General features: G+C 44.2%; 1 protein-coding gene across 3 annotated transcripts in view; it reads right to left on the bottom strand.

The window, feature by feature from the left end:
* Positions 1-19,078, bottom strand: part of LOC147634367 (uncharacterized) — a 52,742-nt gene that overhangs the window by 26,112 nt on the left and 7,552 nt on the right. For 2 of the 3 annotated variants that reach the window (XM_086805507.1, XM_086805506.1), the window contains exons 3-7: positions 2,377-2,460; positions 2,216-2,260; positions 1,875-2,127; positions 1,580-1,676; positions 1,352-1,417 (exon numbers count right to left, since the gene is read on the bottom strand). In XM_086805507.1, coding sequence (XP_086661633.1) covers positions 1,352-1,417; positions 1,580-1,676; positions 1,875-2,127; positions 2,216-2,260; positions 2,377-2,460 — 545 coding nt within the window. Of the gene's footprint in view, positions 1-1,351; positions 1,418-1,579; positions 1,677-1,874; positions 2,128-2,215; positions 2,261-2,376; positions 2,461-19,078 lie in introns of those variants that run through there. The other variant, XM_086805508.1, reaches the window with a different exon arrangement.

The raw sequence follows: 19,078 nt of genomic DNA, 5'->3' as shown, positions 1-19,078 counted from the left end.
ACTTTCGTGTCCACTCAGTATTCCATATGGGGTTGTTGAGAGACCTAAAAAATCTGGCGAGGTAGACTGGTAGTGTACACTTGATTGGTAGGATGAGAGAATCTTGCTACGTCACTTGGAGATCCCTGGTATAGGTAGGCTAGACAATTAGATTCTCAAGTTATGTACGAGGGAGAAGATTTGGACATGGCCATTTTGATCTAGAGAGGAGTCCCGAAACTTATCACCCTAGATGCACTGCTCGTATTTGTGCAAGGACGGTCCCTTAGTCATAAACGCTACACTGGGAGACCTTTGGTATTGCATTACCCATCAAGGTTCTTTTTTGGAGACAATCGGGAGATCCAACTGGGAGAGACACATATCCATGTTCTGGTTCCTCAAGCACTGTAGACTCCTCCCCTCCCAACCTTCCCTCACATTCAAGCTTGAAGCTCCATAGCTTTAAGTGTAAAAAAATAAAAACCGTATTTTATCATACGGTATCCAAAAATTTCATATCGTACCGAAAATTTCCGTACGGTAACGTATTTTCATACCATGACAACCATGCCCAGATGTAGGGGCTGCAGGTTGGCTACATGGGAGGTTTGACTTGACTGACCAGCAATAAGTGTTGGCCAGCTCACTAACAGCTGGTTACAAGGTGGCTGTTGGGATGTTATAAAAAGCCCCCTTCTTCAGCAACAGCTCTTCTTTTATTTCTTTCTCCTGCAACAAACACTCTGTCAACAGATTTCAGCAGCCATCTCGGCCCTCCTCCTTGCCAGGGCACACCAATGCAAAGCGATTCGCATGTGTTGTACGCATTCATCAATCTTTGCATCCTTTGTGTAAAAAGATGCATGCATGTGACTGTTACGCTGTAGAAACAAAAGTTCCCACTTTCTTACAAGGCTATTTACAGAATATAAGGCATAAGCATTGTTGAGAACTGATGCTGGTGATGTCAGTGGTCGGCCTGCTGGCCTGTCAGCCACACAAATCTTCCCATGCTGTTTTTCTCCTGCCCACCTAGCCCATGTGATTGCTACACCATCTGTCCCAAGTCTACTACCGACAATGTTACCTGATGCTAGCCTTCGTCATGGCTGAGTCTGCACGTCACCTGATAAAGGGCCCAAGTGGCTATCACACCACACTGCCCACAAGGGGGCATCAGTTTGAACCCCAACACCTATATACATACATACATGCATATACAAGCACTCCTTCTTGAGACATTGTCCTCCTTCCCTAGATACCTTCAAAGAAAAGAGAAACTACAACTCTCCTCTAGCCCAAAAGCAGGCCAATAAAAAGCATTGTAGAAGGGACATCAGCCAAAACAGAGCCGGAGACAGTGCACGACCTGGATAAACTGATTGCCGTTCTTTAGTTCCATCTGCAGAAGTTGGCCGATTCAAAGCTGTCATGTCTGGGAAAAGCGATCATACTGTTATGTCATTAGAGAACAGCAACATAGCAAGAGCCTGTATGCTACCATGAAATCTTGAATGGACCACTTCCAAGACAATACAGAAAAAGCATGTGCAAAATGCATCTACTTTTTGAGGTGCAGAAAGTAACTGATGCTCACTTTGTTGAGGCCGAAGATTTGGGTTTTTATCAGATCCCAGGGTTGGAAAATCTACAGAAGTCAAGGTGAAACGGCTAGGTTGCAGTTGCTCTTCTAGCTACACACACACACGAACGCCTCAATTAAAAATCGCTAGCACATTACACCAATGATTGTTGCAAGTATCTCAAAAAGGCTCCAGCAGACTACAGTAATAATTATGCAGAAGCAGCTCCAATAACCTTCAATGCCTCAACACTTGAAACCATACATTTAATGCCAAAAACCCTGCCTTCAGAGGGGATACAGTTTATACCTTTGCAGCACCACCCCAAGCTCTGCTGGTAGTCATGGGAGCAGATGAAGGGCGTGTGCTTCCAGCAGACAAGGGTCGAGGAGGGTTTTGAGCCAAGCCTCCTGCACTATTTCCTGGATTAGACGCAGCTTGTACATTCGATGCAGTATTCCAAGCCCCAGTACTTACTGGAGGTGAAGATGCAAGGCCCAAATACCCCCATGAGCTGCCACCTGTAGGAGGAGACCGCCCAGTCCCCCAACTAAAAGTCCCCCTGCATATAAAAATCATCACACAAGTTAACAGAAAAATAACATCTTCGAAATCCGCAGAGGGATTTTATTCAGGCTACCCAACCATACCGTGGTACAATTTCCACGCTTGGATCCAGGCCTCGATTCTCTAACCTGCAAAATAAAAATGCAAAACTCACATTACTACTCTACTGACAATCACAAGACAAAGCACAATTATGACCTTTCAAAAAGCAGGAAGACAATCAAAAAACATCAGATGTTCCTACCTTTGGCTTGGCAGATTGATTGGCTTGGGAGCAGCAGGAATCTTCCCTAACACAGTCATCCCTCTTCGGGCAGAAGAGCCCACCCTGCAAAGGCACCTAAAGTGAGTAACTTGCTACAAGGAAAAATGCTTCAAATGAAATCACATTCGTTTAATTCCAACACTTCATTCCATAGTGGTTGAGTACTTAAGGTACCGTGCGGTACGCTACATGTATGGTACAAGTACGCAAAGCACGCATCAGGATAAGTACTTTGAGTACGTTCACTTTTTCAATTAGCATATATAAATAATAATATCTATATTGTAAATGACTTACGAGTTTGTAATTCACCTACAAGGTGGTCAGGTATATGTAGGTGTGGTACGAGATGACAGATGTATGGTACATGTCACCATTTGGTCCATCTCCATTTCTGGAGCCACTTCTATGGGATTGTCACTCCATAGAGCAGCCAAATTTGTGCCATGTTCACATGGGGCAAGGCCAGTGTCTCATGTGAACGGGTCAGTTTTATGGTGTCACATGGACGGGAGCCGGATCAGTGCCACCCGTGTGCGACCAATGCTGCGTCACATGGACGGGAACCAGTTTCGTGCCACCCGTGTGTGATTTGTTTTGTGCTGTATGGACAAGAGCCTATTGGTGCCACCCGTGTATGGCCAGGATAGTGTCTTACCTATGGGATTGTCACTCCATAGGAAGACCAGGACATATTTATATCTGTCGCGCCAGTTTTGTGCCCACAGGAACCTCTTGTACAAGTTTCATGAAAGGGAGAGTTCGTCCATTATTTGTGCACATGCATTTATGCCTACATGCATAAATTTGTTTTTGCATGACTTATTTGCGCGTGTCTGCCTGTTATGCCGTGCCAGTACAGTGGACGGGGACACCCATAGTGTACCGTAAAGTGCTGTTTGCTGACTTGGTAGTGTGGCGTGTGAACAGGTGGTAAGTATTTTTGTTTTGGCCTTTTAAAATGGTAAAATCCATAAACTAGAGTGAACCTTAATATTTATAAGGTATTGTGTTCACACTCAATTTATATAAGGGCTGGACACTTGTTTATGTGGGGAGGGCCCAAAGTTATAAGATGAACTAAGGTTTTATAACCTTTAAAAAAACGGCTTGCATGGAGATTCCCACGTCTGGGTTGGTGGATTGACTTGCCATCTTCATCACTTGTTGTACCCGCTTGCCTCTCCACGCCTAGTTTTTTCACTCGTTTTCTCCCCACGCCTGGCTGTACCTATCATCTCCACGCTTGGTGTACCTGCTGCCTAGCCACACCTGGCTGTACCTATCTTCTCCACACCTAGTTGTACCTCTTGCCCAGCTGTACCTAACTGAACCTACCTACAGTACTGGCTGTACCTACTGTCCCTGCTGTATCTAGCTGTACCTGACAAGGACCTGCTGTACCTGCAACTGTTGGCTGCCCACGTGTACCTGCTGTACCACGTGCAAATTGCTACAGCCCATGTATTGTTGCTGCCTTGTGTGTACCTGCTGTATCATCTTCAATACCCACGTATACCTGACAGAACCACCTGCTGGCTGCCCACGTGTACTTGACAGTACCTGCTGTACCTGCAGGTTGCCCATAAGTACCTGCTGTACTTGTCTTATGTACCTGCTGGTTGTTTTGTTGAAGCTTCCATTTTGGAGTACAATACAAGGGAAACGGTCTTCACTACTGAGATTTGAATTAAAATCCATGCCAGGTATTTATTTCAATATTTTATCTCAAATTCAGATAATAATTCAAGTTAAATGTTGTTATTCCAAGCTTTGTGTAGGTAAGTTCTTTTCCAGTTGCATACACTCTAGAGGATCATTGGAAAGAGGTTTCTCCCATGACTGCCCTGACCGCGCCCTCATTTATAGAGGAGCCAGTGAAGGTCAAGAGGGTATGAGGAAAAAACCAAGTATAAAGCTTAATTGGGAGAACCGGAAAATGTTCCCTCCGCAGTGTACACTGTTGCTTGCGCTAGTACAGGCGCCCGTTTGTGCATGGTCTCGGAAGACCAATGAAAGGCAAGTGTACACCCAGGCTTAGTACTGTTATATGCAAATTCTAACATAGGAAGATAATCCTCCCATGAACTCTGTCTTTTGGATACATATGTCCGAAGCATATCCTCCAAAATCTGATTCACTCTTTCAGTCTAGCCATGAGATTGAGGATGATCAGAGAAACTCAAATTCAAAGTTGTTTCCAACTTCTCAAAAACAAGTTTCCAAAAATCACTCGTAAACTTAGAGTCCCTATCACTGACTATGTCCTACGGTAACCCGTACAGTCTAAACAATTGGTCGATAAACTGCCGAGCTAATTGCATAGCTGTAATAGTCTTCCGGGTCGGTAAAAATCTAGCCATTTTTGTCAAGCGATCTACCACAACCCAAATAGAATCGTGGCCGTGATGTGTTCTTGGCAATCCGGTAATAAAATCCATGGAAATACTTTCCCATTTATTACCTGGGATTTGCAAAGGATGCAACAACCCAGCCTGTCTAGAGCGTTTAGCTTTATTTGCTTGACAAATCTAACACTGGAGAACATAATCTTCTACATACCCTTTCATCTTCGGCCAATAAAAAGTGTGTTTCACTAATGATAATGTCGTGTGTACGCTAGGGTGTCCAGCAGAAGGGGCATCCTGACACTCATTAAGAATCTTGGACCTAATGTCCGAGATCTATGGTACACAAATTTTGTCATTACGGAATAGCAAACCATTCCGAATCATCCACTGGCCTCCTGCAGCCTGAATAGTAGACTGCTCAGTCATCGAGTCTTAATGAGCTCCCGTCCTGGATCTTCTGCCAAAATGGACGAAAATAACTATCAGTCCTGCAAAGCCCTCTCAATGACTGAAATAAGTCAGTAGAAATCTCGGTGAACGACAAAGTATTCATCTCTCTAATCCAACTAAGCACATCTGCAATACTATTCATGGACCCTTTCCGATAACGGATCTCAAAATCAAAATCTTGCATTAACTCTGCCCAGCAAGCTTTCCCTCTTCCAAATCATCCGCATCACACACACACTTGATTGACTGATGATCAGTCAATACCACAAACTTGGAGCCATATAATGTCTCCAAACCTTGAGAGTATGAATCACAGCATAAAGCTCCTTCTCAAGGGTTGGCCAACGAGATTGAATGTCGTCTAGCTTTTTACTTTCAAAAACAACCGGTCTACCATCTTGAAATAAAGTAGCCCCGATAGCATAGTCACTAGCATCAGTTTCAAGAACATAAGGCCGACTAGGATCAGGCAATGCTAAGATAGGTGCTTCCTTGACTTTATCTTTCAAAAGTCTGAAGGCCATATCCAAATCGTTATTCCAAGTGATAGGCTGATTTGACTTACGTCCACGACCTTTCAATAAGTCGGTCATCGGTAGTGTGAGCTGAGAGTTCTCCCGTACACATTTCCGAAGAAAAACAACAAAACCGACAAAAGAACGAAGTTGTTTCATTGTTCGCGGTATAGGCCAGTCCAAAACCTTCTGAACTCGGTCATAGTCAATGCTCAATCCATCTCTAGTGATCTTGTGTCCCAAGTAAATGATGTCGGTCATAAAGAACTGACATTTACTTAACTTAGCATATAGTCGATTCTGTCGTAAAATAGCTCAGACAATCGTGAGGTGTCTGACATGATCCTCAAGATTTCGACTATAAATCAGAATATCATCCAGGAACACCACCACAAATTTTCCCAAATGTTCATGAAAAAGATCGTTTATCATTTGCTGGAAAGTGGCTGGAGCATTGGTTAACCCAAAAGGTAATACGAGAAACTCGTAATGGCCATACCTAGTCCGAAAGGCGGTTCTTTCGACATGCCTTTCATGAATACGTATCTGGTGATAGCCAGTACGTAAATCTATCTTCGTGAAATATTTCGCTCCTGCTAACCGGTCAATCAGGTCATCTGATCTAGGGAGAGGATAACGGTTCTTAATGGTCAGCTTGTTCAATCTCTTGTATTCTATACACATTCTGCAAGTGTTGTCCTTCTTTCTCCTAAGCAACACAGGTGCACCCCAAGGTGATTTACTTGGATGGATCTGGCCCATCCTCAAATAATCTTCGAGTTGTTTAGCCAACTCATCTTCCTCAGCTTGGCTCATCCTATAAGATGGAATACTCACAGGATGAGCACCAGGGATCAAGTCAATACGATGATCTACTGCCCGTTCAGGTGGTAAACCCGATGGCAGTTCCTTAGGAAATACATCTTGAAATGAATAAGTATCTTCTATAATTCTTTGCTTTCAAACACACTTAATTCATTCACATTCATGGAAGGGATGAGAAAAGAAGAAAGTGGAATCAATACACAATGGAAAACGGTATACAAAGAAGAATTCGTTATATTTCCAAAATCAATTGTATTTACGAGAGGTCCCTGAGAGGGATGAATACAATCACCTAAAATACTATACTTGGTGTCCCTATGCTGAAAAGAAAAAATATGACTAGACCAATCTATCTGGATGTCAAGAGTCTGAAACCACTCAATCCCTAATAACAAGTCTACATTTTCCAGATGCATAACATAGCATTCCAGAGTATCTTTGTAGTCCTGAATCTGGATTGGAAGCATCTCCACCTTGCGATCCCAAACTTGCCTTCCCGCAGGTAGACGTAACTCATAGGTATGGTCGCTAAGTGTCGTATCAAGACTCAATTTTTGCACAAGTTTGTAGTTAACAAAGTTATGCGAACTGTCAGGGTCTAAAAGAATGTGAATCTTCTGGCCATTCACTTCTCCATAAACTCGGAGAAGAGCATGCAAGCCAAATACCTTAGAATTGAACAGACAATCAGAACAAGTACTAGAGCGAGAAAGTACAGTAATTGACTTACCTGTCAAAGACAACTGGTTAGCTGCCTTTGACTTGGGTCCTGCGTTTGACTTGGTACCCTTTTGCTTCGGGCACTCATTACGCATGTGTCCTTTTTCTTCGCAGAAAAAATAACGTCCTTCCTTCTTGAGCTTTAAAGCCCTAAGGAGTCGTTTCTTCTTCGCTGGTGTCGAACTTGAATTCTTCGAAGGTTGGTCCGAAGACTTTCCCTCTGTAGTGTTAGCCATAGGTGCGGAGAGCTTTCTTTTATGCTTAATCCCCTGCTCAGTAACGGGTTTCGACTTGGAAGAGACCATCGTATCATCATAGATACGAGCTGAATGAATGGCCTCGTCCAAAGTTTTACATTTGTTATTTTTAACTTGTAATCGTTACGAGTCAGGTAAACTAGCTATGAAAAACCCCAGAAGAGTAGTGGGATCCATCTTTGTAGCTCTCATCTGCAAGTCACAAAACTTCTGGAGTAGACCTCATAAGTGAGGTGCTGCGAGGTCATGGTCAAAGCTGAAAACCAGGCAACAACATCGTAGTCATTCTCTTTCTTGAAGATATCTTCAAATTGTGCCCAAGTCGTTGGCTTAGGATTGAGTTCTTTCCACCAAAGCAAAGCTTTGCCGGAAAGGAAACCTGCTGCTAATTGGATCTTCTTTCCATCATCATATGGATGAAACTGAAAGTGAACTTGCCACTTATGTAGCCACGTGTCCACGATCTCCTTGGTTCGCTGCTTTTGCGCGCCCCTGAACGGTTCCGGAGTAATGTTGGGGCCTAAAGCAGAAGCCAAGGTATCCATACCCGAGAAAGTAGAGAGGGTAGTGGTCAATAGGGCGATGGAGTTCTGCAAAGCTTGCATCTGGGCTGCGATTTGTGCCTAATGTTCCGTCAAAGAAGCTTCGAGAGCTACTTTGAACTCTTGGAAATCTGGTTTTGACACAAAATCATCAAAAAGATCGGCATCAGTACCTTCCGTAGCCGGCAAGCCTTCGCATTCCACAAGGGGCTCCAACTCCGATTCTTGGGTCGACATCGTGAAGAGGGTACGTGGAGAGAAAATTCGATCTTTGCACAACAAAAGTGCACGGGAACTTGAGAGCTTGAGAGCTTAAAAACTTGAGAACTTGAGAGATGTGTGGCAAGAAGCCCACTTGAGGGAGTTTATAAAGGTTTCCCAAAAGCCAAAAAATCTCCAAAAGCTAGGCTTAGCTTTTGCTTTGCTTTTGTGTTTTTTTTTTCTTTTATATATATATATATATATATATATATATATATATATAATAGACTTTTAAAAAAAATACCTTGAAACCTTGGAGAGGAGAGGACTTTTAAACCTTTTTTTAAAAAAAATTAAACTCCCAAAAAAAAGCACTAAAAAAAAAACCGAATGCTTTCCTTGTGTTTTTTTTTTTTCGCTTCTCTCCTGGATTAGCCCATCGGTGAGCTGCCAGCACCTGGATTAGCTGCCGGTTGGAGTTGCCGTCGCCAGCTGCTGACGTCGCCTGCCGGTGCCTAAGTGTCCTGTCGACACTGCCTTCGCGCAGGTGACCGTGGCTACCTGCCTGCGCCAGCCTGCCTGTCCGCGCTGCACACTTGCGCACAAGCGTGGCCGCCTGCGCCTAGGCATGGCCGTCTGCCTGCGCTGCGCTGAACTAGGCGCCTAACTACGTGTCGCCTGAGCACTAGTCTTGCACACGTTCGTGTGCGCATTCGTGTGCGCATGCACATACTTGGCCGACTGCACTTGCCAGCCTGCGCACCAGCGCCTGTATACGTGCACCGGAGCGATCCTCTCTCTCTCTCTCTCTCTCTCTCTCTCTCTCTCTCTCTCTCTCTCTCTCTCTCTCGTTCGCCAAAAAACAACGAAAAGCAAACATGCTTTTTTTTTCTGTTTCTCTCCCTGCAGTTTATGCGTATGACTGCACACACAAACTCTTCTCTTCTTGTAAAAGCAATCAACCCTACTTAACTACCATCACCCCCATCAACATGGGTTTCTTTGATGAAGAAAAACACATATTATTCTGAAATCTGCAGTATTCATCACAGAAAAAACAGCAAGCTTTTAACACATATCGTTCTTCAACCTCTTCTTCTCTACCTACCGACTTCCTCATTCACGAGGTATGCTCTGATACCACTGTCAAATCCCCACGAATCCCCTCGTGATCAACGTAAATCACCTTGGGGTGCACCTGTGTTGCTTAGGAGAAAGAAGGACAATACCTAGAGAATGTGTATAGATTACAAGAGATTGAACAAGCTGACCATTAAGAACCGTTATCCTCTCCCTAGATCACATGAGCTGATTGACCGATTAGCAGGAGCGAAATATTTCACGAAGATAGATTTACGTACTGGCTATCACCAGATACGTATTCATGAAAGGAATGTTAAAAGAACCGCCTTTCGGACTAGGTATGGCCATTAGGAGTTTCTCGTATTACCTTTTGGTTTAACCAATGCTCCGCCACTTTCCAGCAAATGATGAACGATCTTTTTCGTGAACATTTGGAAAAATTTGTGGTGGTGTTTCTAGATGATATTTTGATATATAGTCGTACTCTTGAGGATCATGTCAGACACCTATTTTAAGACAGAATCGACTATATGCTAAATTAAGTAAATGTGAGTTCTTTATGACCGACATCATTTACTTGGGACACAAGATCACTCGAGATGGATTAAGCATTGACTATGACCGAGTTCAGAAGGTTCTGGACTAGCCTATACCGCGAACAGTGAAACAACTTCGTTCTTTTCTCGGTTTTGTAGTTTTTCTTTGGAAATCTGTGCAAGAGTACTCTCAGCTTACACTACCGATGACCGACTTATCGAAAGGTCGTGGACGTAAGTCAAATCAACCTATCACTTGGAATAACAATTTGGATATGGCCTTCAGACTTTTGAAAGATAAAGTCAAGGAAGTACCTATCTTACCATTGCCTGATCCTAGTCAGCCTTATGTTCTTGAAACTGATGCCAGTGACTATGCTATCGGGGTTGCTCTATTTCAAGAAAAAGCTAGACGACACTCAATCTCGTTGGCCAACCCTTGAGAAGGAGCTTTATGCTATGATTCATGCTCTCAAGGTTTGGAGACATTATTTATATCGCTCCAAGTTTGTGGTATTGACTGATCATCAGTCAATCAAGTATGTGTGTGATGCGAATGATTTGAGAGGAAGGAAAGCTTGTTGGACGGAGTTAATGCAAGATTTTGATTTTGAGATCCGTTATCGGAAAGGGTCCATGAATAGTGTTGCAGATGCGCTTAGTCGAATTCAAGAGGTGAATACTTTATCGTTCATCGAGATTTCTACTGACTTATTTCAGTCATTGAGAGGGCTTTGCAGGACTGATAGTTATTTTGGTCCATTTTCGCAGAAGATCCAGGACGGGAGCTCATTGATTGACCAAGACTAGTCTACCATTCAGGCTGCAAGAGGCCAGTGGATGATTCGGAATGGTTTACTCAGGACGGGAGCTCATTGATTGACCAAGACTAGTCTACCATTCAGGCTGCAGGAGCCAGTGGATGATTCGGAATGGTTTACTATTCCGTAATGACAAAATTTGTGTACCACAGATCTCGGACATTAGGTCCAAGATTCTTAAGGAGTGTCACGACGCTCCTTCTGCTGGACACCCTGGGGTACACAAGACGTTATCATTAGTGAAACAAACTTTTTATTGACCAAAGATGAAAGGGTATGTAGCAGATTGTATTCTCAAGTGTCAAATTTGTCAGGCAAATAAAGCTGAACGCTTTAGACAGGCTGGGTTGTTGCATCCTTTGCAATAAATGGGAAAGTATTTCCATGGATTTTATTACCGGATTACCAAAAACACATCAAGGCCACCATTCTATTTGGATTGTGATAGATCGCTTGATAAAAATGGCTAGATTTTTACCGACCCGCAATTAGCACGGCAGTTTATCGAGCAATTATTTAGACTGTATGGGTTACAGCAGGCCATAGTTAGTGATAGGGACTCTAAGTTTACGAGTGATTTTGGGAAACTTGTTTTTGAGAAGCTGGAAACAACTTTGAATTTGAGTTCCTATGATCATCCTCAATCTGATGGCCAGACTGAAAGAGTGAATCAGATTTTGGAGGATATGCTTCGAGATATGTATCCAAAAGACAGAGTTCATGGGAGGATTATCTTCCTATGTTAGAATTTGCATATAACAGTACTAAACATACGGGTACAGGTTTTAGTCCTTTTATGCTTCTATATGGTTTTCAACCTAGATCACCTGTTACAATAGGATTCTCAGGACTTCAGCATGATGCAGCACGTAATTTTTTGCAAGATATGCAAGAAATGTTACAAGTTGCGAAGGACTCTATTAGAAGTGCTCAAGACCGAGACAGATTTTATTCTAATAGACATCGTTCACCCAGAGAGTTCTCTGAAGGAACAATGGGGTATTTTCGAGTTCCGAAAGATTTCGAGACTTTACGGACAGGTCGATCTCTGAAATTATCTCCTAGATACTGTGGACCATTTCGTGTTACACGACGGATTGGTTCAATTGCATATGAATTGGATTTGCCTTCTCATGTGAAAGTTCATCCTGTATTTCATGTCAGTAGACTTAAGGAAGTACTGGATGGAACAGATTAGTTAGTTACTCCTCAAGAAATTATAGATGTCGAGGACATGACATTTGTTCCGCACGAACTTGAAAAGATTCTTGGATTTCGTGAAAGAAGATTGCGTAATACGCTTATCACGGAATACAAGATCAAGTGGAAGGATCGTGTTGAGGAGGACGCTACATGGGAGTCATTGACTACTCTTCACCCTGGCTTTTTAGTGAGCTCAAGAGTGAGCTCTTAGAGGAAGGGGAGTATGTCATGTGCACAGTGTGTATCTACCATGTGCTACACGCACGCAAGACTAGCTTCAAGGTTTGGGGAAGCTTGGAGCTAGGCAAGCTAATTGACGAGCTGAGTTAGGGATAAACTAACGGACGGACACCCAAGTATGGACGGGCGGGCGCCCAAGTGTGGACGCCTGATGACTGACCAAGAGCCTATAAAAGGGTGGCCAAGGTTAGTTATTGAGAGATAGAGAGTCTCGCAAGTTTGTGAGAGCTCTATGGTCTTGGAGCCTGGATCTAGTACAGATGTGCACCTGCTTTATGCAACCGAGGCCGGCTGAAACCGGCCTCTGATAGAGAACCAGAGTGCGGTAGGAGCAATCACCCGTCCACTTGTAGTCTAGATGTAAAACCAAACACAGATTGGGGCTAGAGTGCCCAAATCTGAATACACAACGACACCTGTTGGCCCCAAAGATTGGCGCCCCTTGCGGTATTTCTTTATTCCATTAAAATAATATGTATGGCTGAGTACAACACAAAAACCAGCCAAGAGTTTACACCTGTAGTCCAATCTGACTGCCCACAAATCCTTCTCAGCACAGAGGATCTATGCACACAGATCTGTGTCCTCAAGCAACACACTGTGCCTCCCTCTGATCAGCCAAGTTCACAAAGCAGGCCAGCCATGGGCATACATCTGGCATAACTCATAAGCATGATACATCTTCTCAGCTCAACATACATGTGCTGTTCAATCCCTGTCTTAATCTCTTGTCAATCTGCTATACTCCTCCTCTCACAAGGAGCCAGATAACACATACCTGTAGCAGACATCAAGCAATAGAAAGAGAGATGGATGAACAGAGTCAAGGCTTACCAAGTTCAGCTCGTGAAACAACTCTGGAGGAAGCAACAGCACCAATCTGTGCCTGCAGGCACTTGAACCTACAATCCTGCTTCACACATGTGCTTGCACTTGCCTGTATCTTCCTCCTGATGCTCACTCCTATGCTGTCCTTGAAAGTACAGATCTGAAAATCAGCACTGTACTTGATTGTACCGCCTCGGGATGCGTGCCAGGCGTTGTACTTGCAAAAACAGCCTGCTGTCCACTTCTGTACCTGTCTGAATCAGCATGCACAGGTCTGTCCAGCACCTGTAAACACTTCTGCAGCAACTGTACCTTCTGTACCCTGCTGCCCGTACACTGTACGGCAGCCGTACCAGGTGTACTTGCTGAAAAACAAGCTGTGCAGCCTGCACAGGCCTTCTGCGCAGCCCCAAACAGCAACTGTCCTGTGCGCCGCCAGCAGCAGAGGAGAAAGAGAGAAAGAGTGAGTGTCCAGCACTGGCCGTACAGTGCTGTACGGCTGGTTTCTTCAGAAAAACAGCAGCACCCTACAGCAAAACAGCCGCCTTCTCCTCTTCTTCAGCTTTCCCACGATGGAACTCAAGCGCATGAAGGAAGCCTCCCCTTTTGCTACACGACTCCCCAAAAAGGGAGGAGAGAGAGTGAAGAGAGAGAAAACCTCCTTCCCAAGTTAATCCCTAGGGCCCAACTTAATAAGTTCCCTAGGGCCACTAAGGCCTAGGGGCAACTTTTATAAACATTAAAAGTTAATGTTTTAATGTTCCCCCTTCACACCTAGGGTTGTCCACACATCTTTAAACACTGTCCGGGCACCCCCCATGTGAATCATAAAATATTCTGACCCTGCAACCACCATGCCCACACTTGTCCTGCTCCATTTTCACAGGGCCATGACATACCCCCCTCTTGAAAGATGGCAAGCGTCCTCGATTGCATTCTGGTGATGCATCAAAATATCCAAAGTGAAATATACAATATGGCAAGATCAGCGTCCCAATCTCTCTGAGCCATACACATGTATCATCATTCACTGCAAACCAATGGCATAGTAGTAGTCCAAGTTGTATACCACTGTGAACCATACATATCCAGAAAAATCTCCATGTGACTAGTACACATATATCATAGAAGTCCCATAAACAGATGTACTGTCAGCCTCAGTACCTTCGGATGAGATAAAATCTGCACCAAGCGACCTCTAGATGTCATCTGAGCCTGTCTGTATCAAGGGAGTGGAGGTGCTACCCCCCTCTTGAGCATCAGGTAATGCTCCAGACCCATGCTCTGCTGAGCCTGAATGAGCCACAATAAGAGTTGGCTCTAACTCAAAGGCATCGAGATAAAGCTGCAAAACCTGAGGTGAATCTGTTAAGTCACCTTCCTCCATCCACTTCGCATCCATCGGTGAATAGTTCTTGAACTTCACAAGATAGCGACGGGAAACTTTACCTCGTACCTTCCTTTCTTTATGTGCCAGTATCTGCTCTGGAATCAGAACCTCATCAAGTTCCTCAACTTCCGGCTGAGCCTCATCTGATACATCCTCAGGCACATCCCCACGGAAAGGTCTAAGAAGACTCACGTGAAAAGCATTGTGAATCCTCCAGTGATCTGGTAACTTCAAACGATAGGTTACCTCACCAATCTTTTCCAAAACCTGAAAAGGCCCATAATATCGCATGCTCAACTTAGGGAATAAGCGCTCTTTACCCTTCATCTTCTTGAGTCTAGCCTTTTCAAAGCGCAAAAGAACCCAATCACCCAATGCAAACTGTAAATCACGTCTGTGACGGTCTGCGGCTTTCTTTTGCTTCTGCTGAGTTTTCTAGAGGGCCAACTTAACTCTCCGATAAGCTTCATCCAAGCTCTCCACATACTGATCAGCCTCAAAAATCTTATCCTTTGTATGCAAAATGGGTGGTATCTTCTTCCCTCCTTCTACAATCTCAAAAGGCGCCTTGCCTGTCGAGCTATGTACAGTGTTGTTATATGCAAACTCCACCAAAGGAAGATACTTTTCCCATTGTTGCTTGTGCTCTGACACATAACACTTTAGAAGATCCAACACTGTAGAGTTAGCCTCTTCTGACTGACCATCTGTCTGTGGATGAAATGACGATGAAAACTTGAGAGTGGTACCCATGTTGTCAAACAACCCTCTCCAAAACAAACTCGTCATCCGTGGATCACGGTCACTAATGATAGACGTAGGCAAGCCATGATACTTGAAGATGTTCGCCATGAACAACTTCACCATATGATCCACTTTAATTGTCTTCCTCACGGGAATGAAATGAGCCTGCTTACTGAACCTGCATATGATTGTCCAGATACCATCATTTCCCGTTTGTGTCCGTGGAAGATCAAATACAAAATCCATAGCAATGCTCTCCCAAGGTCTATCCGGAATAGGTAAAGGCTGTAATAACCCTGGTGTCTTCTGACGGTCAAACTTTACCTTCTGACATACGATGCATTGCCTCACAAAGGCATCAACATCTCTTCTCAAGGTTGGCCAATAAAAGAAAGTCTCCACTGCTTTGACCGTGGCGTCAATACCTCTATGACCTGCATACGGTGGAGCATGACTTTCAATCATAACCTTGAGTCGCAATGGCCTGGTAACACACAGTCTGCCATGCATCAATAAAAACCCATCTCTGAGAGTGTAATGCTCATGCCGCTGTCCCTCAGACATCTGATCATACAACTTTTCAAAATCCTCATCATGGGCATACTGCTCTTTCATTTCATCAAGCTCATGATGATAAGCAAGTGAAACTGCAGAGACCTGTGGCTTGCGTGACAAAGCATCTGCCACTACATTCTTTTTGCCTTCCACATGCACAATCTGGAAGTGAAACATTGACAAAAAGTTTGCCCAACGCATATGCTTCTCTGAAAGCTTAGTCTGCGTGAGGAAATAACGCAAGGTCTGATGATCTGTCTGCACAGTGAAATCAGCCCCAAGCAAGTAGTGTTTCCAAGTAGAAAGAGCGTGAATTACAGCCAACATCTCTTTCTCATACACCTGCAAATGCTTCTCGGCATCTTGCAAAACTCTACTCTCATAGGCTATCACATGTCCCTCTTGCATGAGAACTGCACCAATGCTACTTCCACATGCATCACACTGGACAACAAAAGCCTTTCGGAGGTCCGGTAACACCAATACTGGGTCCGAAGTAAGCTTTTCTTTGAGCTTTTTGAATGCTGTAATTTCCCGATCAGCCCATCTAAACGGAGTTGCTTTCTTCGTCAAAGCATGAAGAGGCGAAGCAATTTCAGCAAAGTGCCGTATGTAACGCCTGTAATAGGAACACAATCCTAGAAAGCTGCGTACATCATGCACGGTCCTCAAAGCTGGCCAATTAAGTATTGCTTCTACCTTGGCTGGATCCATACGGACTCCATGACCAGACACAATATGCCCCAAGAAATGTATGTCCTGCAAAAAGAACTCACTCTTCTTGCCATTAACCACCAATCTATGGTTTCTGAGTTCTGCAAACACAATGGTCAAATGCCTTCTATGCTCTTCCTCAGTTTGTGAATGCACAATCATATCATCAAAGAATGTGCCCACAAACTCTCTATGAGGTCTGAAAATCCTGTCCATCATTCTGTTAAATGTGGCAGGCGCATTCGTCAAACCAAAGGGCATAACCAAGAACTCATACAACCCAAATGTGGTTCGGAATGCTGTCTTATGCACATCCTCGGGTCTAATGCGTATCTGATGATACCCGCTTTTCAAGTCAATACGACTAAAAACTGTGGAGCCCTGTAAGCGGTCCAATATGTCATCGATCCTCGGTATGGGGAATCGATTCTTGATGGTATTCTTGTTGAGCGCCCTGTAATCAATACACATGCGCCAAGAACCATCCTTCTTCTGCACTAAGAGCACAGGTGAGCAAAAGGGTGATGAGCTAGGCTGAATCAACCCCTTGTTCAATAGCTCCTGTACCTGACTCATAATCTCTTCCTGTTGGGCTGCACTAACACGATACGGCGGTCTATTCGGTGGAGTGCTACCAGGAATCAGATCTATGGCATGATCTTCTGGCCTCTCAGGAGGTAATTCTCCTGACAATGACTCGGAAAAACAGTCTTGAAACTCACTTAAGAAATCAGCCCTGTCCTTATCTAACATTGACAAATTAGACTTAGACTCATCATCCTGTGCATCCTTTACATAAATCAAGTACGCGGAAAGATGCTTTTTCATTACTGATGAAATCGCCGAAGCGGATACAATAGGAACAGATTCCCCTTTGAGTTTTACATCCAATACATGCTCTTTCCCTCTATGAGTCAGAGTAATTTTCCTATTGTAAGTATCCACCACCGCATGTACCCTGTGGCACCATGGCATCCCCAACAAAACATCACAGCCATCCAAAGGCATGATGAAGAACTCCTCGTTGTCCACATAACCCTGCAAATGAAGCCGAAGCTTCCCAATGATAGGAGTAACAGGTTCTGCATACCCTGGACAAGCCATATTTGCCTCATGTAGCGGCCCCATCTCCTCTGCGCGAATCCCCAATCGGCCAGCCAAATCTGGTGAAATGAAGTTGGCTCTAGCACCTGTGTCAAAGAAGATCAAAGCATTCTCATCTCTCACTTTGCCCCATGCCCTGCACAACTCTGTAGCTTCACCACTTAGCTGCTCACCCACAAGATCAGGAACTAAGCCTGCAGAAGGCTTTGGTTTCTTTGGCTTAGGCTCTCCTTTATTGTCAGGGTCCTTCTTGGACGTTCTCTTGGGACAATTGAATGACATATGCCCCTCTTCAGTACAGTAAAAACACTTTTGAGCATCTCTCAAAGCCTGTCTTTCCTCAGAAGTCCTTTTGGGCATTGGCAACTTCTTATACTTTGTCTCTAAAGACCCTTTAGTATCACGAGAAGCATGCCCAAATTTTTCAGCTTTCTTGCCCAATTTCTTACTGCCTTTAAATCCAGATGAACCACCTGTGAGTAACGCATTGGCTGTCATAGCATTTTCAATCATCTGTGACATGTTCGTTACTCTTGTCTTTATACAGTAATCTCGTACCTCCTTGGGCAGCCCACAACAATACTTCTCTACCTGCTCAGATAATGGCACGGCACGATAAGAAGTCACTGGGAGTAGAGCTTCCCAAAACTTCTTGTTATAATCCTCCAAACTATCACACTTTGAAGCATCCAGCTTGTGCCATGCTGTCATAACATCCACCTCAAATGTAGATGTGAGCCATACGGAAGAGAAAACCTGTTTGAATTGGACCCATGTGGTGGGTGCTATGCCCTGCAAAAGAAGAGTAGACCACCACTGCAAAGCATTGCCCTTGAGAAAAGTGGCAGCTTTCCTCACCTTCGAGGACTCTGTGTAATTCCCACCAGAAAAAGCAGCATCAAACTGCTGTAAAAAGGTAAGTGCCTTCAATTTATCCTTGGCCCCACTGAAAGTGTCAAACTTCACTGCAGCTCCCCCTTCCTTGTAATCCTTCGCCTTTCCCATAGGCGTTAGATTATCATATGGAGGTGGTTTCGTGAGATTGCTGCCCCCAACATTCATACCCATCATTGGGTCAACATTTCCCATTCCAACACCAGGCATACCATACATCCCAGCCATGTTTCCATACATTCCATGCTGCATACCTGGCTGCATGCCACCAAACATATTGCCTTGCATCCCAGGTTGCATGCCTCCAAAGACATTTCCTTGCATACCGGACTGCATACCACCATACATATTCCCTTGCATGCCAGGCTGAAAATTGGCTCCAAAAGGCCCATACATACCCATGCCTCCCTGAGGATAACCCCCAGTCATGGATTGGAACACCGAGCCACCACCAAAGTACCCTGGATGCATGTTCTGCTGAGGAATAGGTGGCTGTCCATAGAAGGAACTCTGTGGGTTAGCACCAAAAGCATGCTGCATATTCGGAAACTGTGCAGGAGATGGATCCTGTGGAGTGGTACCACTATGACCATGAGAAAGATTCTTCGAACGAACCTTCTTCTTCTTTTTCTGGGGCTCTGTGCGGGGCTCTGTGCGAGATCTCATAAATTCAGCAAATCTCTCACTCTGAGTAAGCTGCATAAAAAT

The sequence above is a fragment of the Cibotium barometz genome, chromosome 11, assembly GCF_041138505.1.
Source record: "Cibotium barometz isolate CiBa-2024 chromosome 11, ASM4113850v1, whole genome shotgun sequence".
Lineage (NCBI taxonomy): Eukaryota > Viridiplantae > Streptophyta > Polypodiopsida > Cyatheales > Cibotiaceae > Cibotium > Cibotium barometz.
Note: the sequence above shows the minus strand (reverse complement) of the source record. Positions and strands in the feature narration are given on the sequence as shown.